The sequence below is a fragment of the Alligator mississippiensis genome, chromosome 5 (genome assembly GCF_030867095.1).
Source record: "Alligator mississippiensis isolate rAllMis1 chromosome 5, rAllMis1, whole genome shotgun sequence".
Classification (NCBI taxonomy): Eukaryota; Metazoa; Chordata; order Crocodylia; family Alligatoridae; genus Alligator; species Alligator mississippiensis.
In genome coordinates, this window is record NC_081828.1 from 131,208,585 (window position 1) to 131,226,181 (window position 17,597).

The 17,597-nt window shown below is 39.6% G+C and overlaps 1 protein-coding gene across 10 annotated transcripts in view; it reads left to right on the top strand.

The window, feature by feature from the left end:
- The window catches only part of LRRFIP2 (LRR binding FLII interacting protein 2), a 90,322-nt gene that overhangs the window by 35,737 nt on the left and 36,988 nt on the right, over window positions 1-17,597 (top strand). Inside the window, exons 5-13 of one of the 10 annotated variants that reach the window (XM_059728701.1) lie at window positions 1,482-1,550; window positions 3,470-3,511; window positions 6,247-6,312; window positions 7,977-8,051; window positions 10,185-10,232; window positions 10,327-10,371; window positions 12,321-12,368; window positions 12,470-12,526; window positions 17,308-17,396. The exons of the other annotated variants lie outside the window; for them this stretch is intronic. Coding sequence (XP_059584684.1) covers window positions 1,482-1,550; window positions 3,470-3,511; window positions 6,247-6,312; window positions 7,977-8,051; window positions 10,185-10,232; window positions 10,327-10,371; window positions 12,321-12,368; window positions 12,470-12,526; window positions 17,308-17,396 — 539 coding nt within the window. The remainder of the gene's footprint in view (window positions 1-1,481; window positions 1,551-3,469; window positions 3,512-6,246; window positions 6,313-7,976; window positions 8,052-10,184; window positions 10,233-10,326; window positions 10,372-12,320; window positions 12,369-12,469; window positions 12,527-17,307; window positions 17,397-17,597) is intronic. 10 annotated transcript variants of the gene reach the window in all.

The window sequence follows — 17,597 nt, forward strand, 5'->3', positions numbered from 1 at the left end:
GATACATTACAGTCTGCCTGGCAACTGACTCCCCAGCCCAGCCCAGCCCCTGGCTTCTTTACTTTTCATTCCATCCAGAAAGAGCACACACCAACTGCTGCAGCTTCCTTAGCCTGACGAAGGGTTTTTGAACCCGAAAGCTTGCTTAATAACTATTCTCCAACCATTTAGGTTGGTCTAATAAAAGATATCAAATTCACCCAAAGATCCTTGTCTACTTATAAACAGAGGCACTCAGGATAGTTCCATACGTGTGGCTCTGGGTGCTTACACAAGTAACATTTTTTGTATGATAAGGCCCCTGAAAGCACACTACAGCAGTGATGTAACACATATTTGTGGCTGCAGGGTGCTTTTAAAATGGCCTGTCATATGAAAAATTAACCCTTATTAAATCAGCTATTAGCTGAAGGCTCTCCAGAGCAAAACGCCTTGGGGAACTTCTGTTCAGGTTCCCTGCAAGGGTTAATTTCCACCTGCGGGCAATTTCTACCTGCATCCCATGTGCTTTTGCAGGGTTGGGCTGGTGCTTGTGCTGGTGAGCACCAGCCTCGCCCTGTCCTTGGCCCAGCTCCAGGTGTGGGAGAGCCAAGTAGACAGCTGCATGCTGCTGCTGTCAAGAGGCTCGGGCAGGGGGTGAGACTGGGGAGAGGAGCGGCTTGGCAGCCTCCTATGAGGTTGTGCCCTCTCCTGCTGGCTGGGGCAGGTTCAGGCAGGGTTCAGTGGCATTCTGACTCATGGAACTAAATGTCTGTAGGCACCCTCTGTTTCTGAGAGGAGCATGGGTGAGGGTGGTACAGGAAACGGTACAACCCAAGCCAACTTCTGCCTGCTTTAGGCTGATCAGAAGGCCTTAATAGAGGAGATGGAGGTGCAAGTGCATGTGGCACAGCCCTTCCTGGACTAGCAGTGCAGCAGGTGCAAAAGGCATTTTTTATCTGGAGAAGGCAGCACCAGTTGTGGCTCTCAACTGGAGTGTACTGCCACATTCAAAAAAGTGGTGGAAAGTTGCCCTGGCTCTTAAGATGGATTCTGAAAGTCCTTTTAAAAAGGGGAAGGTTTCAGAATGGCAGCAGCTGGTATGTTCTAATTGTTGTGTGTGAACAAGTTGAGAGCAATTCAAATACAGCAAAAAGGCTCCAAGTTTAACACTTCTTCATCCAGTGTTAGACTTGGAGGTTTTTTGCTGCTTTTGAATTGTTCTCAGCTCTTTCATACATAATAATTAGAATGTACCAGTTGCTGCCATTTTGAAACATTTTCCTTTTGAAAGGGCTCTAAGTATCTTGTGTCCACAGCCACAGGATAGCAAGTGAGGTGGTTGCTAACTGTTCTTTTTAGCGTATACCCGTGTCTTTGTTATACTGTCATTCTAGTGCCTGAATATAATTTCTTATACTTCTTGGTTTGCATTGAGTGTATATATTCCAATTTAGTTTACATATTTGTGATCCATAATCTTTTACAATTTTATTCTTAAGACCTCATCTTTGGATGCCTCTGGGTCACACAGAAGCGGAACAAGTACTTCCCAAAGGAGAGATCACGGGGTGTGTAACCTAGAGATGAGCATATGCTAGTTTGTTTGTGTGATTTTTACATTTTGTGTGCTCCTTAATCAAAAGCTGTGATTGCAGATAGAATAATTTGTTTATTGGAGGATAATATTTAGTGTATCATGATTGCAGAAGTTGCATATTATAGTAGCACAGCATTTTCCGTGGATATGATCTGGTCCATGGCTCCAACCATATGCTCTGGATCAACCCCACTGCTTGGACCCTGGGCCTGCTGTTTAGCCCAGGCCCCATGCCTGCCAGATTTGGTCTACTGCTAAGGCCTCCACACGTGTACCAGATTGGGCCTACTTGCCAGAGCCATTTCATCTAGCTGGCTGGCTTGGCAATGGCTCTTCCCAGATTCATTTCATTTGATGGCTGGGGAATAGTGGCAACATTAATTGCCACTGATCCCCCTACTGCCAAGTTTATGGACATGCAGGGAGCCCCATGGATCAGAGGTTAAGCATGACTGTGCTAAGAAATCTGGTACTCAAGAGTTTTGGTTTGAATCGGGAAGTAAATTGGGTGTGCTGTTGCGGGGAAAAGTCATGTTTGAAAATGTCCATTTCCAAACTCCCCCTTAAAACAAAAATGAAGCAAGTTGTTGTTGAAAACCATTTCAGTTTGCATTCATTGATACAAATGTTGGCAGGCGACTTTTTTCCTCCTCCCAGTGAGTATCACTAAATTTATCTATAAGCCAGGCTGAAATATAAAAGACCTTTTACCACTTAACTGAATTTTCTGGAATACTTTTTTTTTTTTTTCTAGCATAGATGATTTGCCTGCATATGTTTTATATGAGTATTTAAATACTTTATGAAGTTGTTGATTTCTTTAATACATTTTGATCTGAATGTAGAGGTATGAAAACAGTTTTCTGGGTTGGATTTTGTTTCCATCTTCTGGAAGGAATATTTGCCTATCCCGGTCTTGCTTATATACACATATTACAGTTGTGTAATTACCACTAAATTTGCCTGAAACCCAATTTAAATTGGTGCAGAGGTCTATGAAGAGGCACTTTTATCATTTATGTCAGCTAAATTTGTAAGTGTACTGATGCAAACTAAAGCATGTAAACCAGATTTAAATCAAATTGAGATTGTACACACAGGGTTTTTCATCAGTTAAACTATACCTATTTAAGATTTAAAATCTTTTAGCTAAACTAATATAAGATAAAGGAAGATCCAGACCTTAAGCTTCAGAAGAAGAATATTTGGGAAAGCCTAATTAAGTAGAAAGAAGAAAAAAAGTTATCTTTCTCTCAGCAATCAATGTCTTGCTGAAAAAGACTGCCAGCTTAGGCCTCTAGTTGTGCTTATTAGCACAGTGGATAAACAGGTTCTGGAACAAATTTTCTTTCAGCTTTACATTTCAGAAAAGGTAGACTTTAAACTGATATCACACTGCTCAGCAGATCTGCTGCCCATGAAAAATAGCAATCTCTATCTGTCTGTTTTATTTGCAAAAACAATAATTTTTTTCATTACCTTTAACTCCTACTAGCCGTGGGGAGCCAACAGCAAATAGAAGAGGGACCTGGATGCTGTTACAGTTCTTACATTGCCAACAGATAGACAACATCCATTATGAAAAATGTTTTATGCAACAAGAGTTCCATTGCTACTATAAATCAGCACTTATCAGAAAATTGGTTGTATTAGTTAAGTGATATCAGTCTAAATGAAAAGTCCGTTCGCCCCATGCCACCCAAAACCTTTATAGAGGCAGCATACCATTCCTTACCAGGTGAACTTTGTTGTATTTATTAGACTGATTTTTTTTTTTTAATTAGTTTCTTTGGGTTCTATATAAATATTAAAATAGCTTAGAATTTTTCTATTTTGATTTCTTGTTTTTAATTCTCAAATTGATTTCTATCTTTGTTTACTGTACATTAGTATGAAGGCATGAAGGATCGATCTACAAGTTACTCTCTCTCAGTATGTAGATAATATGCATGCCTGCATGAAGATTACTTTTTTTTTTTTTAAAGATGCAATTACACTGACTTTGGTGGAACATTAAAAAATGAGATCACTAACTTGATTTTAACTTCTTGTGTTTCCAGAGTTATTTATACTCACAGTCTAACTCGAGGAAAAGTATATGTGTAATTTTATAAAAACCAAAAGAAAACAAAGAAAAACCTCCCAATGCAGTTAAATATAAATACTGTGTTTCTGTATTTTCTTGCATGCAACACATTCCCAAAATAAAACATGCACCTTGTTTTTTTGTAAGGCAGAATGTAGATTTATTTCTCCCCTACCTCCCAGGGTCAGGGCCTGTTGTCTGACATGTCCAGGAATTGTGTCCCTAGGAGGCCATTTAGATGAGGCAACTGGCATCGGGAACTTCCAGGTGCCAGCTGCCTCTCTAGACCATCTCCTGGAGGCTACACTTCTTGGACACTGTTTCTGGGAGGACTTACTCTGTCATGCAGGGTTAGGCTCCAGATCCTTGCAAGAGCAATAGCAAGACTGTTAATTCTTACTCTAAGTAGTTCTTTTTATAAATTCCTGTAAATTAAGAGTTGTTTCCACATCATAAGCCTCATCAAGATACTACCAGCAGCTGCTCACTTGCTGCCTCAGGCACAATCTATGGTACTCAGCCAACAGCTGACAACTCTGCCACCTTGGCAGCTGCATGGCATGCACGGTGTCTCCACATGTGCTTCTTCTGCAGCAAAGAAAACATCTTCTCTTCTTAAAACATGCCAAAATTTGGGGGACTGACTTTTGGGGGGAAAGTTGCATGTTGTATGTGAGACAGTACAGTACTAACAACTTTCCTGATCTTATAAATTTTCAAGTAGACAGAACTCTGCTCACAATGGCTGTTTCTGGGGTTATTAAAACAGTAAAGTTATTTGGCAGCTTACCTATGCAAGGGCTCCAAAAATTGCTTGCTTCAGAATTGTTTGTAATGGTGAGGAATTTGTGCAATCATAGGTAGGTGTAGAGAAGCAAATAGAAATGTTTTGTTTTGATTAAATGATTACATTTCATAAATAAAATAGGAAGTAAATAGTCTTGTCTCTTCTTCCTCAGGAGAGGTCTAACTACAGAGAATCACTGAGAGTCTGCTGTGTAGGAAACAAGGAAATATCATTAGTCTGTTTAGAGAAAGTGCACACCTCGCATGATATAGAGCAGAAATGGGCAATTATTTGGCTTTTGGGCCACTTCAAGACTGGGTGAGCTGTCCGGGGGGCAGGGGGGAGCCAGTGTGAAGCCAGGGTTGGGGGAGGAAGTGCATCCCCCTGGCTGAGCGCGCTCTGCTTATGTGGATCCTGGCCAGTCTCCATGGAGACCCTGCCTGGCCACTCTATCCAGCACTGGCAGTGGTGTGGGCAGGCCTTATTTCTTACACAGCATACTCTCAAGCAGTTGGGGCTGGGTCCAGTGGCAGTGGAGACACTAGTGGTGGCAGCTGGAAGGAACCGCTGCCAGAAAGCGGAGTCCGGCCACTGCACTGCCCCTATACCACTGTGCACCCAGGGGCAGTGGGACTGGCCACGTGCTCCATGGCCCGGACTGTCTCTTGTGCCTGGGCCAGGTAGGGCTGAGGGACCCACTGTGGGCTGGATAAACTCCCTTGGCATATTTGCCCCCTGATATAGAGCCTAGCTCTGTCAGGAGTTTCAGTTTTTTGCCACAAAGATTTGTGACTAGTGTTGTATGCAACCTACCTGCAATAACTTCCTACCTGCCATGCTTACAAAAATCGTAAATGATTGTTGAGAAGCTCTCTTGTTTGGGAATGACTTCTCCAAGAAGGATTTCTTCCATTCCTTGGTGTACAGCCTGACTGCTTAGGCAATACACTGCATATAAGAGGTGGCTTTAGGTAGTTTGTGCTTTGATTTAGGATCTCTTTAGATTTTTTTAAAGCTGTTTTTTAGTTTTCAGAGCCACTAGGACTAGAAATTTTTATTTAAATAATTAATGTAATATTCTTCAGAAGCTTAAGTGGCTATGTATGTGATGGTGCCGCTCAAGACCTACTTGTAAGCATATTCATCAAGGATTTGTGTGAGTCTGCTTATGAAGCCACACAGGCTTCAGACATTTTTTTTTTCTCTATAGGAGACCTGTAAATGCCTTAAATGACTTTTTTTAAGCTGGTATGATATCTGAGTAGGTTGAATATAGAGGAAATGACATTCTTTTTTAACTTCTAAGCAATTTTTATTATTGTTTTGCTTGTTTTGTGTGAGCCACATTGAGTTTTTGTCTTTTGCTACTTTTTATTATTGTATTTTTCCTGTAGTGTAGCAGTCAGCAGCCTTGTTAAGCTGCAGGCCAAAGTAACCCAGTTGGGTTAGAGGCAGGCAGGTGATAGCACAGGGAAAGTGCCTACTGCAGCTGCCAAAACCCCAGGCTGCCAAAGTCCCAAATCCATGGGCCAGATCAAATGGCTCCATGGCCTGTAAGTTGCTGATCCCTACTGTAGCCAAATTATAGTGACTCTGTTTTTTTGGAGTTTACTGATATCAGTTTCTTGCTTCTTTGTCTGGCCCAAATCCCATATCTCTTACTAGGTGGGTCACTATTTTCTATGGCTTTGCTTCTCAGCAATGCATGAGTATCTAAAATTTGCATACGTAATTTGAATGTACTCTGGTGATGTTCAAAATTCTGTTTGTAACTTTCTAAATTTTTACTCTTAGACTCATGCTTACAGCGACTCCCATGGTAGAAAGAAGGAATATTCTTATTCCCACAAAGATCTCTTGGTTAGTTCTTTAATGCAATATATATCTATATTACGCAAGTATTGTATTTATTATACTTATTACATACAAGTATGTATTACTTATTTAATATACCAAGTGTCCTTATTCTAGTATATGTTTAGGATATTGACTATGCATGTCTTTGTGTACAGTAATATCTGGTTGATTTTATTTGAGTTTTTGCGTCAGATTCTCATCTGAATTATATGCATGCAACTCTGTTCATGTCAGCGGATTATATAAATGTAACTCAGAGTAGAACTTAAATCGTAAACCATTGAGAAGTCTTTACTGGTCTTTGGAAATATTTGTAGTAGTGAGACTTCCGTGGATAAACATCCCTTCCCTCTACATTATTTTGTCAAGACAGTAATTGTTACTGCTTGCTCTTCTAAACTGCCTGCTTCCACCAGTGATTTTTTTTTTTTTTTTAAATTCGGTTGAGAAATAAACCGGTTAAGTTTGTTATAAACATGTGATACCATTCCAGCGATACATTGCCAAAGATATGGGGATTATTATAATTTCCAGAATACAGTTGTGAAAGGTAAAGTGTGTGGTTAAAACCAGATGTGCTTGACATAAACAAGAAATCTGGAATTTTGAATTATTTTTAGGATCACATTTTCAAAAGGGCTTGATCCTGATAACCCAATTGATTTAGAGGGAAAGGGGTAGGCTTAGTGTTGAGTGCCTTTATGAAAGAATCCCGCCTGAAATCTGTGCATTTAGCATTCATTATTTCTACTGAAATGTCTTCCTATTTTTGACACTATAGCTATTCCCACATTTCAAAACAATAATCTTAGGAAAAAATCCATGGTTTTGTTTCCATTCCCAACACTAGTCTTCAAAATAAATAAAACTGAAATCTTCAAACATATATACAGCGCTGATCCTTATTCCTTTGGGAAATTCTATTGATCCTACTGGAAGAAAGGAACAGCGGGTTTTTTGGTCTCCCTGTCTATATATGTGTGTGAATAGAAAGAGAAATTTCCTAATTGAGGACAGTAAAGTCTATAACTTTATAAAACCAATTGTGTAATCATACTGAAAGTCTGTTCGTTCTTCCACAAAGTATAGCATTGGGATACACAGTAAGCCTCTGATCCAGCAAATAGGTGTAACCTATTTAATTTCCTTATTTTACAAGTTATTTTGCTCTCTTCTATAAGTTGCCCCAAGTCTTTGACAGGAAAAGATGGCATATAATGTAATAAATAAATATCCATTAAAATGTATCCTGCTTTGATGTTCTGCCTCTACAGATTATCCAATGGAAAATGATTCAGCTAAGAAGTGTAAATATTCCTATTTATTGTTATTCAGCTTTGATAAGTTTTGAAGTAATAATGTCAAGGTTTTTGAAGTCCTTTATCAATTTTGTAGTGGAACAAACTAGTCAATATTTCCATATTTGGCTGTATGAGGCATTTAAAGAAACAGTACCATAGCAAATGCTGACATATTTACAGAATGTCAATCTGATTTTAATACCGCCTTTTCTTCAGAAAATTGCAACAATTTTGAGGCCTTTCCATAATGAAATGTAGGACAGTGTTCTGTCTGTTGATGCATGTGGAAATGGTTGGGCAATTTTCTGACAGAGTTTTTGTTTGTATATGTATTCTTTTTTTTTCTTTTTTCTCTTTCTTTTACAGAGTGGACTTTACCATGATCAAAGAAATTATAGCAGCCTTAGACATAGCAAACCTGCTTCTTCCTACCATACTCGGGTCTGTCTGTAGTTTGGTTTCAGCCTGTCCTATTCAGCTTGTTCCACCATTCCACACCCCCTCTAGGAGGCTACTGAATGATTAAAAACTGACATTTAGTACAATTGTAAACATTTGTCTAGTTAACATTCCTATACAGCCTTCCATTAAGAAGTTGCATAAATAACACTGAAGTGCTTCTGTGCATCCTGCATGTGTAGTGACAGATTTAAAGAGAATTTACAAATTATTATGTTTTTCCCCTAAGACTTAATATCTACTTCTTAACTTATGCATCCTATTTTAAGAAGTCTAGAAGAAGGTAATTACTCTCAATTTATAATTTTCAGCAATCCCAGGATGTTGCAGTAGCTTTGATAGTGAGATGCTATTTGATGTTTGCAATAACAACTGACAATTTTGAGTAGATATATTATATTAGGTGTATAACATTTGGCCTTCAATATAGTTCATGATTAAAATGAATTTTCATGCCTGTGAAAAGCATGGATTAAAAAACTGGATTAAAAAACTCTTGTCTATAAAGTAACTTTCCTTGTCTTGCTTCTTGTACATGCTTCACCAAAAAGAAACAAAAATTGCTTAGCTTTCCATCCTTCTGTCCTTGGTCTGTTTGAGAACTGCAGCAAGGAGAGATATCACTTTAACTAATTTGGTACATGTGCACTAGTTTTTTATGAACTCTTTGAAACATTAGGCTTGAAAACCTGGTTATTTTTTAATAGGTTGTCTTTTTTGACCCAGTCTTTTCTTAACATTATAAAATATAAATTAGTAGGAATTTTTTGAGTGGCTTCTTTTTTCTTCCCCAACCTTCTCCCATCTTGAAAAACAGAAATTACTAACTTGTCCTTTAAACCTGATAAATGTCTCAAGATGTGACACTTATTTAGAAACAGGATTCTGAAATGATCCATGTTTTTTCCACATATACCACCCAGTATGTAGCATGGGGGGCTCTATCACAGGTTTGGGCTCCATTGGCTAAGGACAGATATTACACATAAACCAGTTTAAGTGATCAGAAACTGGTTTAAACTTGTAACAGAACAGATATTCAGTGCACATAAACCAATTTCAAAATGGCTGGAAGTGGTTTGAAATAAACCTGGTTGAATGTAGTATCAGATTTAACTGATTTGGGTCAAACCGGTTTATGCAATGTCTGTCCCAGACCCTTTGCTAGTTTAAGCTAAACCAGAGTCTCTCAGCATCCTGACATGCTCTCTGGGCTGGGTTGGGCTCTCTGCTTCAGAGCAGGGCTGGCCCCTGCCCTCCGCTCCCTGGCCAGAGCTCAGTAGAGACTTGCAAGCACAGCAGGGTCTGCTGGCTTCCCCGTGCCCCACTCTTTCCCCCCGCCCCTGCTGCTTAAGCAGAGATCCTTCCTCCTCTCTCCCACATCACGAACTGTAGCCAGCACGTGGTATGCTAGCTAAAGCTGTGTAAGGCAGATAGGACAGTGTCTGCTTAGGGCTTTTTGGAGGTAATCAACAGCTCAGATGGTAATGTTCTTCCTTTGGAAAAATGCTGTTTAAGAAGAGCTTGTAATGCGTGAGGCTTTGTTTTTTGATGGGGTGTTAAATGCTGATAACAAAGCTGATAAATGGTCTGTTATCAACGGGGTGGACCTCTCCCTAATCACAGTGTACTGCCAGGGCCTGGCCACGCCCCCTCAGCTCAGCCCTGGGGAAGGGAGGGCTGCTTTTTTGCCCCCAGCTTCTACCCTGAGCCACTGCAGACATGTGCCTGCATGTCTGGGATGCCTGTCCGGTTACAAAACTGATTTAGCCTAGCCAGGTTAGACTAACCTGCAAAGATTTAATCAATTCAGGCTCAGGCTTCTTGAATTCCTGTCCCTAGCCATTAAGTGCAGTGTTCTCTGAGTTAATCTAGTCCTTTTTTAAACCCTTTTATGTCACTTTTTTTTTTTTTTTTAAATGATAGCAGTTTTTTTTTAACAATCGTGTTTTAGGCTGCCATTTTCGAGAGCTATGATTTCTTTAAAAATTTAATTTAAAATTCTAATTGTTTACCTGTGTGTAAACACCTAGAACTTCATTGTAAAAAAATAAAACAATTCTTACTTCTATTGTACTGCAACCAAAAGAATTTCTTTTTTTTTTTCCATTGCAGTCCTCTTCTTTATACAGTGATCCTGTGGCAACTACTAAGAGTTACAGGGTTAGTATAGTGTGAAATAATTGTGTGGATAACTTTTGATGTATTCGTAGTTTTTAGGTTTGTTTCATTAAACAAATTAAACTTTCCTCTGTAGATATCTACTACTGTAAACACTGGTTTGATAAGAAGTACCAGTTTGGTTCGTAAGCACTATTTGCATGGTTGCCTTAATTTTGCATTCATATGCTGCTGGAAAGTAACATATATGCAGTTTTCCCATATTTTGAGATAAAACTTGCATGGCCCAGATAATAGTAAATGTACAAGAATATATAATCCAAAGAAATCTTTTCAAATTGTACTAGTCATTTCCCCCTGACCCCACTCTCTTGTTCCCCTCCGCTCTGTCTTTATTAGAGGAAAACAAGGCAGGTGGCTTTTCTTTTGCGTGTATGTGTGTGTGCACCCCTTCTCCCCTTTTGGATATATCACAGTTATAAAATCTGGTCTGCCCTTGTTTTGCTGGAGGATTTCCAGGAGATGGTAAAACGGATGTGTGGCTCTGTTTAACAAAGCTGCTTTTATCCAAATTTTAATTAGTCATCCAAGCAAAAATGTGTGGTGCTATTTGTTTTTTAAGTAGCACTTAGACAAAATCCATTCTTTTCCAACAAGGTAGCATTCACTTTTGACTTTTATATCACCATTTCATTGGGTCCACAATTCTGTTTAATATCTTTTAATTATTGTTTCTATTGCTTCAGTCATGAACACTTTCCATAAATCACTTAGCCTAGATACATTATATGGGATCTTAAGCTGATCTTGGTTACACATTTACCTCTTCCAGACTTCACCTAGCCAGAAGTACAAAACAAACAGACAGGGTGACTTGATTGCTATGTTAATACAGATTAGTGATTGTAACTGCACAATGCAGGCACATTGGCCTAATAAAACTAAAATCATTTTCTTAGACATCACCTTCCTCCCTATTCCTAATCTTCTACCTCCAATGGATCATCCATATTCTCTAGACTATATTAGCATTTCAAATGATCGAAGATAAGGGAAAGCCATAATTGTGTCCAAAAGTTTTGCTTGTAGTCATTTTAATGGAATACAACTAAGAGTAAAAATCCTAAATATGAAAATCAGTCTTGGATTACTTTTTTTTGTCTTATGCATGTTACATGCTCCTCTGAATGATGAGTTTGCTTTAAAAGTTTGGCTCCTGGCAGTGTTGGAACTTGGTTTGTAAGATGTCTGTATATACTTGGTGCTTAAAGAATTTTAATTTTGATGGATTCCCTTGAAATAACAATTACCAAAATGTAGGTATTATCATGTGGAATCCATTTATATTTAGGGATTTTATACCTATCCATAAAGATTATGTTAAAGAACATTAGCTTCACATTAAAGTTGGACTTGGTAAAGACAGACTGTCAGGCAAGAGTCAGTATCCCTGACTTAGAAAATCTGATGAATCCTCATTGAAAAAATCTTCACGAGAAAAGCAGTGACTTGCAGAAATCAAGAAATGTCCTTGAAGTGTTTTCTAGTAACAAGACTCCATATTTAGATTTAGTAGTAGTTTAAAAGAAATTCACATAACCTAATGTGGGTAGAAAGGTATCCACAAAAATGATTAATTTCTTTAAAACTGTAAAGAAAGTAGTTTTATTCAAACAAGCAAAGAAAAAATATCACTTGCTTCTTCCTGAAATGTTATACTTGTTCCTGCTACATGTAATAATGAAGTGAAAGATTAGAGAAATAAAAATAAATTATAACAAGTATCAGGTTTGATTAGTTAGGCCCCGTGTTACCATTATTATTATTATTGATGATGATGATGATAATTTTCCACCAAAAATAGACTGGTACATTTAGGTAAATTTATGAGATTTCTACTTGGAGAGAAAAAATTTCCTGAATGGTAGGAGAAAATAATATGTAAAGGAAATATAAATTTGCCTAGTCCCTCCCTTCAAAAAGTATAGTCTTCAGAGAAAGATGCATGAAAAATATAATTTTGTTAAAGGTGATTGTGTAGTAGAATCATTACAGTGCATGAAATGATAACATTTTAATTACTGTTGACACTGTAAATATAAACAGTATTCTATTCCCTCTGTTTCCCAGGCATCATTATGTGGTGATGGATTATATAGCTCATATAGTTCTCGTACTGTAAGTCTAAATGGATTTCTTGTTTTCTTTTTTAAAACTTGCTTTATGAAAATATGTAGTTGATAATTATAAAAACTTTTTCTTAATAACTTTGTCTGTAGCCATCTGAATACAGTTATTACTCTTCAAGAGCAAGCTCAACTCGAAGTAGTCCTGTGGTGAGATCTCATTTTGCAAGTTTGCAGTATAATTGTGTTACTCTAATACACAGTCATCTTGATGAGCGTTTGCAATGTAGATTTATTCTTTAGACTAACACATGAGCTGTAAATTTCCATTATTGCTTCAGAAAAATTAATGCACATCAGATATAAAATTCTAATATAAGCAATGAAGTTTGAAGTAACTGTGTAGAACTAAGATTTAATTGAAGAATGTTTATCTTTCTTTTAATTTGTAAAAAAATTATACGTAAAATACTGTCAGTATTACAAGAGACTATTCCAAAAATTTAAAGTGAAGACATAAACTTATCATGCATTTTATACTGATGTCATAGGAAAGACCAGGAAACTGTCAGAATCATTCCCACCTCTGCGTGGAGTACATGACGCAAGACAAAGAGCAGGGACATGTTTTGGTTGTCTGCCTCTGATGAAAAGTACCTGGCCCATCTCACTGGCTATCAGTATTAAAGATTGAGAGAGAGGCCACATACAGATGTTCAGTTTCTCTTGGAAAAGTTGCTGCTCTCCAGTGAGAAACAATAAGAATACAGATGCTCAGGATTTTCCTCTCAGAGAAAAAATAGCCTCTCCAGGAGAAAAATATCCTGGGAACAATGAGGGTTGAAACACTCTGTTTCTCTTAGGAGAATGAATGTCTGTACACGTTCTCTTCTGAGAAAATCCATTGAACCAGTCCTCCAGCATCCTAGAGTGCTTTGCTCCTGCCTTGTTCTATCCCTCCTTCCCCACCACAGGAGACATTGTCACTTGCTGGATTCTGCTGCTTTACCCCCTTCACAATCCCACACTGTGCTGCAGGGAGACAGGCTGACCCTGAGAACCCTGTATCAGCCAGACAGTCTGTACACTGCTGCCATCTGTCTGCAGGCAGACTGAAGGAGTCTACAGAGCATGCTGAGATGTGTGTACAGGGGCTGGGCCCCCTGGCTGTGCAGTGTCAGTACTGCAGGCTCTTTGCTGTTCAAGGGCTTAACATCATTGGAGTGACACTTGTACCTAACTGTGTCTGTGAACAGGTGTTCCATGTAGCAGTGGAAATTTTCTACCACTGCTTTTCTTTTCTCAGAGACTGTGGTCTGAGGAGCAAGCAGGGGTGTCATGATGTTGCTTGCTCCATTTGGCTTCTGGTGGCAGGGAGCCAAGCAGCCTGGCAATCCCTGCCCCCTGCCTGCACCTCAGACTAGGGACTCTGCTCTGAGCTGCAGGTGGGGAGCAAGGAACTGTCTCTTTTACTTGGCTCCTGGTGGCTTGGAGCAGAGCAAAGTGAGCTGTGCAGGAAACCCCATCCCCCTTATTGGACCCAGGATCCCAGGTGGGGGAGCAGGTGAGGGCTCTGCCCTGCTGCTCTAGTTTCCACCTGGTCTGATCCTGGAAGGGAGCATAAGCATTCACTCTTGCAAGAGAAACTGTCACAAGGGAGATCTAGGTTGAGAGCTGGAAACTCTTCTCCCAAAAAGGGCATTTTTCCCTCAAGAGAAATTGAGTGAACAATTCTGTGCTTGTCAAACCATGAATTTTTTGGTTGAAATGTAACACCTCTATGTGACCTGAAGGAGCTTCAAACTTGTTAGTCTGTATTTGTCAATGGTGTGTTATATATTTTACAGCTAGATGAGCTGCATATAATCTGAAGTAGGTTAGCATGAAAATGAGGCCGCCCTTGACTTTGAAGATGCAGTGTGCGTATTTGTTACCTTTTTAAAAAATCATTTCATTTGAGAATGTTTTGTAGCTCAAATTGTTGCTAATATTCTCCCTGTCCTTTATCACAGGGATCCTGGTTTTCTCTGTTTAAAAATCACAAATTCTCTGATATTAACAGCCCCACCCTCCCTCAAATCGTGCCCCCACAACCACCCACCAAAATACGCATTTTTCCATGATTAAAGTGAAATGCCACTATAGATATAGAGAGATATAGGTATCAGTTGAACACAATGCTTTATTGATATAGTTACAATTTTAAAGCAGTTTGGAAGCCTCCTTCCAAATTAAATTAATTCTAAATACCAATACATTTTGGCATTTGATTTTGGGATTTTTATCATGGAAAACAAGAGCTCTCCCTGCCCCCTTCGCACACCAGGATATGAGTCCAGCTGTGGTTGTTACCCCCCCCCCCCACCCTGCTGCTTTATGGTGCTGAGCAGCCCTAATATGCTAGTGCCCTGTCTCTGCCCATGCTGGTGCCCTTCACTCCTGACCTGCTGTCCCCCCAGTATGTGAGGAAGGGAGTGGGTATGTGGGGAAGCTGGCAGGGTGGGGGGGAATGGGACATGGGCAACACAATGAGGATGGCACATGTCCTCATGTTTTCTGTGCCCACACAGTGGGGCTCAGTGCTGCAGTCAGACCAGACCAGTTTTGGGTAGTGATTGTCTCCATGGCCCAGCGGGCGGTGCCCAGAGCTGGAGGGAGTGCTGTGCCACTGTAGTGAAGTGCATCAGTGGCAGCGGCACAGAGTTGTGAGGAAATCTCAGGGGTCACGTGCCTTCTTTGGGAAATCCAAAGGGGTATGTGCCCCCCCCGCCAACGCATTGCCTGTGCTCCCCCCCCCCAACACATGCCGTATGCTCCTCTGCCCCCCCCACCAAAAGATTTAATTCTGCACAGAAGCTGCAGAATTGGCTCTCCACTACTTTTTGGCTGCCACGTGTATGTGTACACCTACATGCATGTGGCACCCCCTGCTTCATTGCCCTCCTTCTGTTCCCTGCAGCCCCTTTCAGGCTGCAACTGTGGCAGTCTGCAAAGGGAACCCACTGTTACCCACCTTTTTCTCTCTTAAAGGGGGAAAATCATGATTTTCTCCTCTGTTGAAGGAGAAAATCCGCGTTTTTCTGCAGCAAACAGAAGACCCAGATCCCTGATAATTAATAACTCCAAATATTTTAATGCTAGCAAGTTCTTCCATGATTGAGGGCAGCAAGCTTTTAAGATAATAAGGTGCATGGGAAATAATGTTCATTGCTTGGAAGATAAATGTAATTGTAGTTATATAACAGCTGGTATCACACTTTCATTGTCAGTAGTTGTCCATATACACAGGATTATAGTTTTGTTGCAATATCTATTTGGAGAATAGGGGGTATTAGGAGGAAAGTGAATTATTTTTAAATAAAAATATTTTAAGTATCTCTTTCAATGTTAATACTTTAACAATTAAATCTAATTTTTAGTTGCAGCAATGTGAAATGTATTTTAGGAAAAAAAAACCTTTCTAAACTACTGTGAAAAATGTTTTGCATGGCGTTTTGGATAGGCATAATAAAAACAGGAGATATCAATATTTCATGGCATCTAGACAATTTGTGTGTCTGCCTTTTGTGCATTTCCAGTAAATATCAAACTGTTCTATTTATTTTAGCTTTAACTTATTTATTTATTAGACAGATTTAAAAAAGCCGGTTTAGTTGATTAGGGAGTGGAGGACTGCAGGCAAAACAGGCTCCAAAAGTTAAAAGTAGCCTGAAAAGTATTGGGCAGTAAGCATCTGAATACTTCCCCTTTTTGTTGGTTCATAATCTGTAGAAAATTTAATTTGTAAAGGCTTTGTTTTTGTTAACTAACATTCCAAGGCAAAAAAAGAGCAATGAAGATCAGACTTGAAATTTCTTAGATATCTTTCTACTTTATTGTCCCTTGATGAAAGGGTTGGACTACTGAAACCTTAACAAAGAGCCTCTTAACCTGAATTTATAATGAAGAATTTAAGCTTAAGTGAATATTGAACAAAAGGGAAGTTTTGTTCATACTCTAATGTACTTCTCGTAACTCTGCATTTACTTTGTGACCCTTCTGGTGTTGTCAGTTGTCCTAGAGGCTTCCAGGCCTACATTTCTAGTTCAGAATAAACTAAATAAATATTTGTACCTCTTGGAGAGCAAGCATTCCTTCCCTTCGTGAATCACCACTGATGTGAGAACACTGGCTAGAACAAAATCTCTCTATATAAAGGGATATATAAAGTCTGTCTGTCTGCCCATAATGCTCTTGGGGGGCGTGGCTCCCAGCAGGGTGTGGCTCCAGCCAGTCCTGCATATGGGTTGAATTGACTGTCAGAAATGACAGCAGGGATGGTGCGCTGCCATAATGGAGGCAGGGGCGAGGGGCAGCAGGGAGAGAGAATGACAGCAGAGAGGTGAGGCCAGCAGCAGGGACAGAAGGCCACGTGGCAGAGACAAGGCCATGACAGGGATGGAGGGGACAGAGTGGGTGGGTCAGGCCAGTACTGGCCTTGCCCTCCCTCTCCCCAGGTCTGTTTCTTGGAGGCAGCAGCGGTGTGGGGTGGTGGCAGTGTGGCACTGGCCTCACCCCTCCCCTCCTCCCCACCCAGTCTGTTCCATCCCCACCATCATTCTTGATGGGCTATTCTCTAGTAAACAAATAATCTGCTTTGTATCACGTTATGATTGTTGCAAAGATAACTTGTGGTGAAGCCCATAACACATAGGAGGCCTTTTTGATAGGTAAACCGTGCGTGTGTGTGTGTGTAATATTGCCACCTAATTTGTACTCTTTCCTTTATCTGCCTGCCTGAAAGTCTGTCTTCATGTCAGCATGGTTTTCATTTTATGTTATTTTCGGTTCTTGTTATCTGCTAGAATTTAATAGTTACCTCATTTCTTTAAATTGAATTTATACAGAGAATTATTCCCACTCACTGACATCACAAAAGTACTTATTGAATATAGGCATTTGTTAAATTGCAGTGAACCAGCTTTAATTACTTGCATTTTTAATCCTTGTAGTTTACAGATGATGAACTAGAGAGTACCACATCCTCTCATCATGTGAGCCGAGGGCGGAGAGATAGTGTGGTGAGCTGGGTTGCATGCCAGTGTCCGATGCTATTTATGGTCTTCTAACTTTGTTTGCTTGTTTTTATTTACAATAGCACATGCAATTTCACACTTACAAAGGTTTGCTTATGAAAGAAGGGAAGTAGAGAGCACTGGCTATAACTTTTGTACATCTACTGGTTTGAGTTTCATATTTTTAGAATTCATTAAATTCCTTGCTCAACTTGGGTAGAGTTCTG